General features: G+C 47.7%; 1 protein-coding gene across 3 annotated transcripts; it reads right to left on the bottom strand.

The window, feature by feature from the left end:
- Positions 1-5,710: 5,710 nt before the first annotated feature.
- On the bottom strand, positions 5,711-8,526 carry C14H11orf91 (chromosome 14 C11orf91 homolog). Of its 3 annotated transcripts, none has more exons than XR_008374368.1 (2): positions 8,404-8,526; positions 5,711-6,092 (listed from the first exon to the last, which is right to left on the bottom strand). XR_008374368.1 is itself a non-coding variant. In XM_053562926.1 (2 exons), exons 1-2 carry the CDS (start codon positions 7,991-7,993, stop codon positions 6,010-6,012), a joined length of 576 nt encoding a protein of 191 aa, XP_053418901.1. In that variant the 5' UTR covers positions 7,994-8,079; the 3' UTR covers positions 5,711-6,009. The 3 variants fall into 3 exon arrangements, 1 of the variants encoding a protein (XP_053418901.1); XR_008374367.1 differs by having other exon boundaries at positions 8,400-8,520; XM_053562926.1 differs by lacking the exon at positions 8,404-8,526 and adding an exon at positions 7,501-8,079.
- Between the last annotated feature and the right edge of the window lie 5,412 nt (positions 8,527-13,938).

Genomic DNA, 13,938 nt, shown 5'->3' with positions numbered 1-13,938 from the left:
AGGCTAACTTCAATCCATTTTTCCCACCCTGCTCTGTCTTCTATACCCGCAGGAGGTCTTGTGGCCCAGGAGGTCAGAACGCTGGCTCTGGAGGCGGCCCAGGTTTGAATTCTGCCTCTCCTATTTACTAGCTGCAAAATCATAGTCATGTTGTTTTACCAATTTGGACCTAAATTTTGATCCACTGTAAAGAAGGACAGCAGCCCCAACCCGGAAGGTCATTATAAGGATAGAGTGAGATAATCCAGGTAAAAAGCATAATACCGTGTGTGATACCTGGAAACTTCCAGTAAGTACTGATGATTTGTGTTCCATTGCCTTGTTTTTAGGTATCTAATACATTTATTGTTAACTGTAGTCACCCTGCTGTATGACAGATCTCGAGAACTTATTCACCCTAACTGAAACTGTATTGATTATACTTCCCCGACTGTACTCTGATCTCTTCTTTGGTCTTTTCCAAAATTTTTTCTCAGTCACTGAGACCCAGAATTAAGCCTGGACTAAAAGGACTTGTGCCACAGGAACAGCACATTTGCCCCACCCCCAGGATGGTGCTGGATCCCCCCGAGCCCACTTAAGGCCTCCATTGCTCCTCTGAGTTCCCAAGTGCACATGGGAGTTGGTACTTGAGAGATGATCCTATGTGTCATCTCTGGCATGGGTCTGTAGGAAATGGCGCCAATGTCACTCGGTGTGAATGAGGTCTGGCACTGGCTACCTGATGTACTAGATCTGGGCTGTCACAGGGGTGCAGCAAGGGGGGGCCCTATCTACTGAGGGTGCCCTAGTGGCTCCGGCTCTGTGTGTGGGCACTGAGGGCCAGGACCCAGCAAGCATTGTATCATGTCTGCCTGCCCTGCCACCTCCTCTTCCAAGGACACCAAAACACCCCTGAGGGCTGTGAGGGGACAGAAGCTGTCTCTTTTCTATGGCCCACCTCAGGCTTCTCCTACATCTGTGTCTCACCCAGGAGAGCTCGGGGTAGCCCTGACTGACCAGAGTTCCGCACTTGCCCCTGCCACGTCCTGCCTCTGTGTCTGTGTGTAAGTCACTGAACTGCTCAGAGCCTCTGCGTCCTCACCTGTAAAACACGGGGAGAGCAGTGCCATTTCACAAGGTGGTTGTGAGAATTAAATGAGGTTGTGTGAATCCTGGACTTCCTCAGTGCCCAGCCCCAGGTGTGTGCTCACCAGGATGCCACTTTTATGAGCACAACTAGGGAGGGTTGGTGGGACTTGGGAGGGAAACAAGGTCCCCAATGGACACCTCTGTCTGCATCTGAGCTCTGTGCTGGGTTTTCCAGCTGCCTGGCTTACTCTCATTTATTCTCCTAAGATTTTCCAGCTCCCCTCACCCCCTCTGCCAACCTGAAATTTTCTAGGAGAACAAGAGGACTTCTCTAATGCAAATCTGTCTTCAGGAACAGGGAGACAGCCTGGAATCCCCAAGGTGAAACAGCTCTGTGGGTAGAGAGCAGAGTTTGCCAACTCGGGGACAGGTTACGTTTCACCTTTAGCTGACATAGCCTGAATAATGTTTTGGAAACATTTGAATTCATTGCTAAGATGTGAAAACCAGGAGCTTTCACCTTACCCTGTGCCCACATTTCTGCCTGGGTGACAACCAGCTAGAACTAATATCTCCTGCCCTGTACTAGACATGAGGTCTTGTAGCTCCCGATCTCTGCCTGGCTCCTTGCACTCAGTTCCAGGGATCCCAGCTCAGCCTCGAAGGGATATCTATTTGCATTTTCAAGCTGGAGGCTGCTGCTCAGACGTGTGTGTGTGTGTGTGTGTGTGTGTGTGTGTATGCAAATCCCTCCCATTTACCCATCTACTACCGTCTGCACCCCCATGACATAGACATAACTCCTATTCCTACAGATAAACCATCTCTGCTCCCCTCTAAAGCCAATCTCTCCACTGTGAAGTCATCCTCCCTGCTATGGTTTGAATGTTTTATCCACCCCCCAAGATACATGTGTTAGAAATGTAATCCCCAGTGTAATAGTGCTGGGAGGGGGGCCTAATGGCAGGTGGTTAGCGATTGTGAGAATGGGTTCCCTCTCCCCCTCCTGCTCTTCTGCCGCACGAGCACAACTGGTCCTCCCCTCTCGAAGATGCAATGTTCACGGTGTCCTCTGGGAAGCAGGTAGACAGGGCCTTAGCCTGCTGGTGCCTTCATCTTGGACCTCCCAGCTTCCAGAACTGGAAGAAATAAATTTCTGTGTTTTCTAAATTACCTCGTCTATGGTATTCTGTTATAGCAGCACAGATGAAGGACAGTGTAGGGAAAATTGTGCCCCGATCTTTAACATAGACTCGCTTTCTGTTGGAGAGACCTAAAGAATCACCAGAATATCATGTGAGTTGTGTTCATGCTAAAGATCACAAAACGATCTCTAAGGGAGAATGTACACATGAGGTGTGGTAATACAGGCCTAATGGTTGTGGTAAAGATTCTCTAGATTCCAAAGGTCTCTTGACACCGGAGGCAGAGGTTTTGCTTAAGGTCTGCAGTTTTGCAAAAACAAGTTGGAGACATTCTGATACTTTTCATGTTTCTCCTTTTTTAATGCTGAAAATTAACTTTTAACTGCTTTTTCCTGCTTTATAATAATATAGACCCAAGGTTTGTTCAGGAGGGCTCCTCCCTAAGTTCCTCAGTCCCTAGACATGACACGGACTTTGTGTCAAGCTCCTTCATTCCTCGAACCAAAACCCCTTTAGGACACCAGCCTCTCAAACACTCAAGGACAGCATTCAGCAATTTCCCAGCTCTCTTCAACATCATCACTTTTTCTCTTTCTACTGGATCGTTCTCCTCAGACCACGAATGTGGTTATTTCTCCCATCTTAATAAAGCCTTCTGTTACCCCCCACTTGCCCTGCCAGGTATGGCTCAAGTCCTCTGCTCTCCTTTGTAGACAAAGAGTGATCCTTATCCATGGTTTCACCTCCTTTCACACTCTCCTAAAACTGCTCCAGTCCCAGGTGTTACCTCATCACTCAGCCCAGCTACTCCTGGCACGATCACCAGCACTAAATCCATGTCCCTAAATCCAAGAGTGAATCCTCAGGCACTCTTTGTCAGAACAGATCACTCCCTCCCTCCTTTCTTTTCAATCACTCTCTCTCTCTCCTTTTTTTTTTTTTTTTAGAGACAGGGTCTCTTGCTCTGTCACCCAGGCCAAAGTGCAGTGGCATGATCATAGTTCACTGTAACCTTGAACTCCTGGGCTCAAGCGGTTCTTCTGCCTCAGTATCCTGAGTAGCTGGGACTATAGGCATGCATTTTTAAAAAAATTTTGTTTGATACACAGTCTCACTCTGTCGGACTAGAGTGCCATGGCATCAGCCTACCTCATGACACCCTTAAACTCCTGGGCTCAAGCGATCCTCCTGCCTCAGCCTCCCAAGTAGTGGGACTTATAGGCACCTGTAACCACACCTGGCTAGTTCTTCTATTTTTGGTAGAGACAGGGGTCTCATTTTGCTCAGGTTGGTCATGAACTCCTTACCTCAAGCAATCCACCTGCCTTGGCTTCCTAGAGTGTTAGGATTATAGGCACGAGCCACTACGCTCAGCCTGAATTACTTTTAGAGATGGGTCTTGCTATGTCATCCAGGGTGGTCTTGAACTCCTGACCACCATGCTGGGTAATTTTTATATCTATCATTTATCTATCTATCATATATATTTTTTTCTTTTTTTTTTGTAGAGACAGGGCCTTGCTATGTTTCCCACATTGGTCTTGAACTCCTGGCCTCAAGTGATCCTCCTGGCTTGGCCTCCCGAAGTGCTAGGATTGAGATGAGAGTGACTATGCTTGATCCCCTTCTCCTTTCCTACTTGGCTTCCAAGGCCCCTGGCTCACTGGCCACTCCTTTTTATTCTCCTTAGCAGGTGCCACCTCTTCTCCCCAGCCTCTCACATGAGAGTGACTCAAAGCTCAATCTTTGGTTCTCTTTCTCCCTTGCTGACTCCATCCGACCTCACCCTTTCCATATGTTTACATGTCAGCAGGTCCTCAGCTTACACCTCCAGCTCAGGCCTCCCCCTAGACTCCAGGTACACAGAGCCCCCTGCCACACAGCATCTACCAGCTACCAGCTATTAGGCACCCCAAACCCCACACACCCCAAACTAAACTGTCAATCTTCTCCCCAAACCTATTCCACCTGTGCTCCCTTCATCTCAGATCACCACACCCCTGTGTTCCAATTGCCTGATCACTTCTTACCACATCCATCACTATCAGCATGATCCTCTCCCCTGGATTAATCACTGCAGCCTCCTAACTGCTCTCCCTGCTTATACTCCTATAGTCTATTCACAACACAGCAGCAAAGCAAAGCTTTAACCCCGCAGGTCAGATCATGCTCCCACCCCGCCAAGTCCTCTAACTACTCCCTATCCTACTCAGAGAAAAGCCCTCACTATGGCTACTCAGTGAGCCCTCTCTGCATTCGTCTAAGCCCCCTCTGTACTCACCTCTCACTCCTTCTGCTTTAGTTGTCTGTAAATTTTGCTGACCCTCAAAAATGCTGCCATGCTCCTGCCTGAAACATTTGTACTGGCCCTTCTGCCTGGAACATTCCCCAGGTGCCATGTGGCTATGGCTCTCATCCTCCTTCAGACCTTGGTTAATTATACCTCTTCAAGAAACCCTATACCTCACGGTGTATGAAATTCCACCCTGCCTTCCTCTGACCCTCCTGACTATCCTTACCATACTCTCTCCCCCTCTTAGCACGTCCTCATCAAACCATGAGTTACTTATCTATAATACTCATTGTGTGTCTCTCTCCCACCCTAATCCCAAGCTCCTAAGAGGGTGCGTAGACCCATCATCACTCATAAATATTTCTTGAATATATGACTTTCTTTCTTTCTTTTTTTTTTTTTGAGACAGAGTCTTACTTTGTCGCCCTCGGTAGAATTCCATGGCATTAAAGCTCACAGCAACCTTAAACTCTGGGGCCCAAGTGATTCGCTTATCTCAGCCTCTCAAGTAGCTGGGACTACAGGCACCTGCCATGACACCTGGCTGTTTTTAGAGGCAAGGTCTCACTCTGGCTCAGGCTGGTCTTGAACCTGTGAGTTCAGGCAATCCACTCTCCTTGGCCTCCCAGAGTGCTGGGATTATCGGCATGAGCCGCTGTGCCCAGCCTGAATATATGACTTTCTAGGATGGGCCATGACTTTGATAAGGTTATCAGAGTTTTGTGGCTCAAAACATATTTTAAAAAACAAAGCACACTCGGCACCCGTAGCACAGTGGTTACGGCATCAGCCACATACATTGAGGGTGGCAAGTTCGAACCCGGCCCGGGCCAGCTAAACAACAAAGGCAACTATAAAAAAACTAGCCAGGTGTGGTGGCGGGTGCCTGTAGTCCCAACTACCTGGGAGGCTGAGGCAAAAGAATCACTTAAGCTCAAGAGTTTGAGGTTGCTGTGAGCTGTGACACCACAGCACTCTACCAAGGGCGGTATAGTGAGATTCTGTCTCAAAAAACAAACAACAACAACAACAAAAAAGCAAAGCAAAACACCAGACACTTTCGAGGAGTAAATATGTTTGGGGGGGACCCCACTATTCTAGTCCTCAAAGAACCTTTCTGAGCAGACACAGCAGCAGAACCCAAAAGGTATCACCCTTGGTTTCTCCCACTTCCCTCCTGACATGTCTATTATTCTGCTTTGCCTGACTATGGCAGTGCTGTGGGTCCCCTCCCCTGGTCTCGGGAGACCCTGAATGCCAGCCGGGCAGCAGTGTCTAGACCCTATGAGAGAGCTTTCTCGGCAGCGGCACAAAGAGGAAAGAGACCATGAGAATCACCACTCGAGTGGGCACTGTTTGTGGAGTACATGCTGGGAGCAACAGGAACAGCAGTAAATGCAGAACAGAAAATAACCATCTTTGAAATGACAACAAATGGGACACATTATCTAAGCACTAACACCTAAGGAGGTGGCTGCCCAAGCTCCGGTGGGCAGCTTCTCAGGAGAGAGAGGTTTTCTTTCCAGGTTGCCTGGTCTTCAGTCCTTGTAACTTTTCATCTTTTAGGGCCTTCAGGAATTTATCTGCAGGAAAACAAAACAAACTTAGCTGTGATAGAGATAAAGGCTTTTTTTAACACTTCCGAACCAAACTCCTGGGAAGCAGCTGTGCCCCCAGATGAGCCTAAAACCCATTTCTGATCCAAGATGGGAGGGAAAAATACCCTAACAGCCTAAACACATTTAACTGGAGAATATATATGTAGTACAGTAGAACCGCCATAGTTGACCACGTCCCTATATTGACCGCCTCCTTAAGGTAACCTAATTTTCATAGACCAGACAAGCACCATGTGCACATATCAGTACAGTAAGATGGCCTAGTTCCTTATGTTGACCATCTGCACGTGTTGACCAGTTTGTTACAGTTCCTTGGGTGGTCAACTTATAGAGGTTCTACTGTAGTTAGGAAATCCAGGACTTAGAAAAGCCCAAGTTTTCTAGGGACTGTTTTCCCTATGGCTATGAGAAAGGGTACATTACAGGATGTCTGATGAACTGAGGACCATGACTACTGCCATATGGACCTAAGCATTTAGGTGATTTCATACTTTCCTTCCCTGTGTGGCAGGAGGGTCAATCTAACCTATTGTATACAATAGGTGGGATGGTCTTTTTAGAATCACCTGCCCTCCAGTCAAGTGCAAGCCTTAGCCAGATCAGGTAATGGAAAAGACAAAATCTGCTGGACAACCCATGGCTACTGAATAATCTACTCTGTGATAGGTCCTTCTGGGAGAACACGTGGATGTGATGATTTAACCCTCCAACAGGGAGGAAATTGCACACCAGAGGAATCCTGCATGCATCAATGCACCTGGTCTGCCCTGGAACAGATCCCTAAGATTTCAGATCTAAGATCAGACGCAGAGCCCAGGATCCTGATGAGAGGGCTAACTGTGCAAGGGACACGGAGACCCAGGGTAGCTGCCTCCAGCATTGGGAAGTGGAGTAGCCACTTGGGTCTCTGGGTCTTGCACAATTCCCACCTCCCTCTGAAAACACCAGCTGACCCTCATCTCTTCCCCCCTCCTCCCAGAGAGGGCCCCAGGTTAATACCCAACATTAACCCTCAGGTCTCTAGAGATAGGTCTGTCCGTGGTGGCTGGAGTTCCAGAGGACAGAGGTAAGAGTATTACTGCTCAGGAAGACTAAAGTTCAGAATGCGGGGAGTGGTGGAAGGAATTTCAGGTTTTGGAGGCTCGGAATCCTGTTACTCAAAGGGCTCAGGGTGGAAGGGAGGATGGAGCTTGGGACTAACAGGTTCATAATGTTCACATTTGTGGTGGGGAGAGGGGTCAGCTGACGGCAGAGGGACTCAGTGGGATGGATTTTGGATCTGGGACTCCTGTGGATGAAATCTCAGCCCAGGGCCAAGGAAAGGCCAGAGCAGGTTAGGGTGGGCTTGGGTGGCCCCAGCAAGGTCACGCACAGCGCTGGGAGTCGAAGCCGTCCCCAGTGATGGTGAGCAGCTCTAGCTCCTTAATCCGGATCTCCAGCTCGCACAACTCCTCGGGGTGGGAGGCAGAGGCGAGCCAGGGGGTCTTGGGGCCGGGGGCCAAGGGCAAGCCAGCCACTTCGGGCCCTGGCGGCGGCGAGTAAAAGAAACGCAGGGGCTCGTAGGGGATGGAGGCCAGGCCAGAAGGCCAGGGCGGGGGCCAGGGGCGCTCGCTGGGGGGACCCAGGCCGGGTGGCGGCGGCGGGGGCGCCGGGGCCGGGGGCGCCTGGGGCAAGGGCCGGCTCCCCGCCACCGCGCCCGCTGCCGCCCCGCCAGTCTTCAGCGGCACAAAAAGCTTCTTCCAGATGTTGAAGTCGCTGAGCGGCGAAGACGAGATGCCGCGGTCGTAGAGGGATGGGAAATAGAGAGGCGGGGCCGGCCGCTGGCTCATCTTGGGGCTCTGGCTGCCGCGCCGCCCCTTCGGCATCGTTTGAATGAGAGGCTGCGTGGGAGGAACCCCGCGCCCGGAGATGCGCGCTCAAGCCCGGTGTCGCCGGGGTTCTGAGGTTCCACGGGCCACGCCCCGACGGAGCGCGGCCCCACCCTTCCGCCCTAGCCCCGCCCCTAGAAGGTGGGACTCGAACGAGAGGCCCCGCCCCAGAAAGTGGTCCCGCCCACTGGCAGCAGGCCACGCCCGTCGTTTAAAGGGCTGGGGAGCTCCACAGAGGCCCAACCCCTTGATTTTCGCTCCTTGATTTTTGTTCCCCAAACGTTGAATTCACCCCCGCCCCAGGCCTGCCCCGTCGCTAAGCTATTTCTACAGGCCTGTGGTTCCAAGAGTTTCTCCCCTAACTGTGAAGACCCCCAGCTCCAGCTGTCACTCCCCAACATACCTACATTCAAAAGAGGGTAGCAGAGAGCTGCCCAGGGCTACAAGAGAAATCTTTCTTCAGTCTTCCTCTCCTTACGAAAAGAAATATTTCCTGGAAACCTGCCCTCAGCCCACACACTGCCCTCATTTCTTCGCTGACTACCTTTCTGTAAAGAAGCCTGAAAAAATGAGTGACGTTCCATCCTCCTCAGTGGGAGGCATGCAAAGAAGAGGATTGATTGGGAATGGCTGTTAGAGACAACCCATGTTTCTGCCAAACATAGCAGTGTTGTGGAAGATTCCAGAAAAGGGAACCGTAGTCTAAACTGGTGATAGATCTCAAGGAGAGTGTTTTGAATAAAATACTGTTTATCTTCCAAACACAGGCATTATCAAGAGCTAACAGGCCACAAACCCCCAAGAGGAAATCCTGCTGGACTCACCTCAGAGAGCTCACCAGTTTCACATGAGCGACTTGGAACTTCTGTCCAAGGGACAAGCCCAACTCATTTATATCAGTAGCATGTATTAGCCACAGCCTGAGGGAATTACATTTCCACATGAGCCTGCGCCTAACGATCACTGGTGTGAATGAACAAGGAGGGTGAGGGCCGGTCTAGGTCAGAGTCAGTACCAGCTCCACAAGTGAATGTTATATGTAATATAAATATGCATGTGCATTTGTTGGGTGTGTATATAGCAGCAAAGCAGACAGTCGTATATCCAAGCTGGGTAGCTTTAGCCAAGTTCCCTAACTTTTAAGTTGGTTTTATATAAAATAGACATACCAGAACCAGGTTGCTTCATAAAGTTGGTTGTGATGATCAGACATTAGATTGGTGTGTATGAAACACATGGAACCTTGGAAACTGTCCAAATGCAAGGGCCAGCTATCCCCACTGACAGGCCTGCCTGAAACTGGGAAGCGTGTCTTTCCCCACACTCAGCTGTGAACTCCTAAGGGCAGGGCACCAGCTCAAAGATAGAAATCCATAAATATTTGGGAATTTTTAAAAATGCTAAGTGTGGGAACTGAAGGAGGTCAGAATTTGCCACCCCCAAATATGCCACTTTGGCATAAGGATTATTTTGAACTGAAGGTAAAGGGGAAACAGCAGATGCAGGACGAACTATCTTACCTTTCTGTACCTAAAAACAAGACACAAATTTCCCTTTTTAAAGGTAACATAATTTCCGTTTGTGAAAGTGTCCCTGCCCTCTCCACTATCTCAGGCCAGGAAAAGGAGATTCTACTTATCACTAGAAACAGCATTGACTGTTTCTACTGAGTCTACAGGACAAACCTTAATCAAACAACCCTTAGCTCCCCTGATAATGCATATTTATCTTTCCACATCTGCCTCTAAGCTCAAACCCCTCCTCCTTTGTTTTATTGCTTCTCCTTAATTTATTTCCCTTTCTTAAAATGGTATATTAAACTCTGAAACCTAACCGCTTCTTTGGGTTTTCACTTCTTTTCTGTTAGGCTCCTGTGTGCATGTGTAGTAAATCTGTTAATCTGTCTTTGTCAGCTTAATTCTCAGGTCCCAGGCACTAAATCTAAGAGGGCAGAAGAAAAGGCTTTTTTCCACTACCAGAAAACTATAGTAATGTGAAGAGCCAGGGGTTTGGACTCAGACGTAGGACCAAGCCCTGAATCCATATATTTGGCTTGTGTGGCTGAATCTTTCTGAACCTTGTTTTTCTTCTACATAATAGCACCTACTTGCTTGGGTTGTCAAGACTAAACAAGACAATCTCAACCTGGCTCTGGTGTGTGCTCAGTAAATATTAGCTCTTGTTATTACATAGTGAAAGCTCTTAGAAAGGAAGAGATTTTGCATTATGTTTTTTAAATGAAGCATTATAATCATGTTTTTACTTGTACATATCTATTTGAGGAGAAAACATTTACAGATTTTTCCTCCTTAACTCTCTTAACTCCAAGATAATATAAACAGATTTTATACTGGATGGCTTAATTATAATCTGTGAAGTTATACCCAGTGAGTTAAAATAAGTTGATATGGTGGCTCACGCCTGTAATCCTACTAGCACTTTGGGAGGCTGAGGCAGGTAAATTGTTTGAGCTTAAGAGTTTGAGACCAGGGCGGTGCCTGTGGCTCAGTGAGTAGGGCGCCGGCCCCATATGCCGAGGGTGGCGGGTTCAAACCCAGCCCCGGCCAAACTGCAACAAAAATATAGCCGGGCGTTGTGGCGGGCGCCTGTAGTCCCAGCTGCTCGGGAGGCTGAGGCAAGAGAATCGTGTAAGCCCAGGAGTTGGAGGTTGCTGTGAGCCGTGTGACGCCACGGCACTCTACCCGAGGGCGGTACAGTGAGACTCTGTCTCTACAAAAAAAAAAAAGAGTTTGAGACCAGCCTGAGCAAGCGTGAGACCTTGTCTTTACTAAAAATAGAAAAACTAGCTGGATGTTGTGGCAGGTGCCTGTGATCCCAACTACTTGGGAAGCTAAAGCAAGAGGATTACTTGAGCTCAAGAGTTTGAGGTTGCTGTGAGCTATGCATCACAGCACTCTAGACTGGGCAACAAAGTGAGACTGTGTCTCAAAAGAAAAAAAAATTGATGACAAAATTGTTTTCTCTAACAACCTCACAAAAAAACTCTAAGTGCTACAATAAACAAACACTGAGATGAATCCTAGTATGGAGGTGAGGTCTATATGGAGTAAAAACCATGGGAGTTAAGGCAAAATCCAGTGGTTATTTATGCAAACAAATGTCCAGGAAACTCAAGTTGGTGATGAAAAATAGAGCAGGTTTGAACCTACCACCTCTGGAATAGGGGGCTGGCATCCTACTCCTTTGAGCCACAGGCACTGTCCCAAATAGAGCAGGTTTGAATTCAACTTAAGCAGAACCTTACCCGCCCTGGCCTCCAAAGCAGTGTCACCTAAGCCCTCAATTCCCCCCATTAATTACCATCCTGTTGGGGCTTGAGAGATTTGATTCCTAATGCCCCTGATCCCTGGCATCATTTGGAACTGAGAGACACCTGAGTCCTGCTTGGTGTCAGGGTCAGTTGGAGGACATAGCTTTAGGTATGGAAGGCTGGTAGACTTGCTAACCCCACACACCTGAGCTCACTCACCCAGTGTGAGGCCAGCTTAGAAAGCCACAGGCCTTGGCTGCACAGAAAGTGTCTTTACTGTCACAGTGAAGAGCTTGACAAACTCACCAATCAGGACGGTCATTTTTCTGCTCTTATGTGAAGAGGGGCCAGAAGTGTCACTCTGAAAAAATGTGACATGAGCTGGGGTGGGGTGGGGGTTCCTCCCCAACGTACTGACTTAAACTCTCTCTTTATCCTAGGCTGAATCATTGTGTTTGGCATCTATAAATTCTATTGGCACAGCCAGGGGCAGTTTTTGGCTGCTTCCTTCTGAGCCTGAAGAAAGCTTCCTCTGGACTTGCTCTCCTCACAGCCCCACTTTCCCTCCCTCACTTCTGCTCTCCATCTAGCCATGGCTGCCAGCGATCACATCTTTGTCAGATTCTCAGCCTCTTTAGGGTATGCCACAATTCGCCAGGCTTACTGGCTCTGGGCAGCTTTGGGGGACAGGTAGTGCTTGTGGCTTGGAATGTAAGACTCACAACGTTTGAGTCTGGGACACTTTGTGACCATGGGAAAATCATGCCAGCTTTCTAAACCTCAATTTTCTGATCTATAAAATGAAGACAATGTCCATTTTATAGGGTTGAGTTGAAAATGTACATAATCAGTAATAGAGACACCTGGTAGGTGCTCACTAAAGTGTGGCTATCCATATTATACAGCTGTTCATGCCTTTCTTAGTCTCCCATTAAGCCCTGGCAAATTAATGAGGAAAATGGAGTGGGGGGGCGGTGCAGGCATTGTGGTGGGCACCTGTAGTCCCAGCTACTTGGGAGGCTGAGGCAAGAGAATCACCTAAGCCCAGGAGTTGGAGGTTGCTGTGAGCTGTGTGACATCACGGCACTCTACCAAAGGCAATGAAGTGAGACTCTGTCTGTCTCTAAAAAAACAAAAAACAAAAACTTCTCCAGAGACAGACATAGCCAATTAGTGAAAGAGACAGGACTTGAACCCAGGTTCCTAAGTACAAAATCCATGCACTTGTTGCTATCCTGAAATGAAACATCTACAAGAAGCAGTGTGCATTTAGAAAAAGGTTGTGGCAAACACAGTATTTTGAAATTATCTGTTTCCAGAAAGGCCTAAGTAGGTCCTGTTATGCTCGTACTGTTGTGTAACTTTCCAGTAAAAAAAAAAAAAAAAAAAGAAGGAAAAAAAAATCTCCCCAAAACTGCACTGTTTTCTAAGAAAAGGTAGGAACTGATTTCTCCAAAATGAAAAAACATCGGAATTCCATTCCCAGCTTTTTTGCAAATTTAGATTGGCATATGTTACAAATTTTATGTGATAGGCAGAAGGGTAGAGTTTCTGACCAGAGGAGCTAAGTGTGAATCCTACATTTGTCCATTTACTACCTCAGTGACCTTGAGCAATTCCGCTAACTTTGCATAGTTTCCCCTTACGCAAAGTGCTGATGAAAATATATGTAAAATAAAGAGCTTAGAACTCTGCAACAGGAAGTTGCCCTCATCACAATGAGTGTCAAGATAGTACTCACTCCACTCAGTACTGTGCCCTCTCCACACTTCATGAATCCCAGAGAGACAATTGTTTGCATGTAACAGAAACCAATGTGGGCTAACAGGCTTTGAACACTGATGAAAGACTTACATGGACAAGATCAATTATCTGGTCCTTCTGAAGACTCACATGCACAAGCCTGGTTTATTCTATCAAGAGGCCTAAAGTCCAAAACATGTGAGTTGAAAGGCTCTCAATTTTTTCAGGATATACACTCACTGCATATTAAATCATGGGGCTGACCGCAAGGACACAAGAGGAATATGCTTATATACCCTGAACCCCAATGCTTCCAAAGTCAGGCAATGGGTCAGCATCCTTCAAGATGTGAGTTCCACTTACCTACCCATTGGGTATACCTTGTACCCATAGCTCATTCCTTAAAGAAGAAGACCCAATGGGGTTATCACCCCTCCATACTGAACATTATGACAATTTCTGCAAAGGCTACTAGATCTCCACTTATCCTGCCTTTACAGCATTGCCTTTGGGTCCAGGTACTCAACTCAGTCTATGGCATGTGTCACAGCAACTTTTTGCAGAAAGCAACCCCAAAGCTCAAGGCCATTTAGAAGACCTTGCTGATTTTGGCTACTCAGACCTTTCCCTATACCCCCATCACCCAGATTCTGTTGCCCAGTGTAGTCTGGCAAAAAAGTGAGTAGGCGACCCAAGATAGCAGTGAGACTATCTCATCCTGCAATCTAAATCTTGAGAGACTTTTGGAACTGCCGAACTCCTGGTTTTTTGAATCCCTCTACTCAGATCCAAAGAATTCATTTTCTTAGAACTCTTGTGAAATAAACTGCCTTTGTTTAGCCAGTGGCTGTGTTGGTCAGTACTTCTCCTGGGGAGAGTCACACCCAGTATATGTTGTCTTAGAGCAGAGAGTAAAGGAAAAACGTTA

This window comes from Nycticebus coucang, chromosome 14, assembly GCF_027406575.1.
Source record: "Nycticebus coucang isolate mNycCou1 chromosome 14, mNycCou1.pri, whole genome shotgun sequence".
NCBI classification, from domain to species: Eukaryota; Metazoa; Chordata; class Mammalia; order Primates; family Lorisidae; genus Nycticebus; species Nycticebus coucang.
This window is presented reverse-complemented; position numbering and strand designations above follow the sequence as displayed.

Coding starts and splice junctions, on each gene's coding strand:
- C14H11orf91 (XM_053562926.1), bottom strand. CDS start 7,993: ATGCCGAAGGGGCGGCGCGGCAGCCAGAGCCCCAAGATGAGCCAGCGG. Junction 6,093..7,500: donor CGGCTTCGACTCCCAGCGCT/GTGCGTGACCTT, acceptor GTTTTCCTGCAG/ATAAATTCCTGAAGGCCCTA.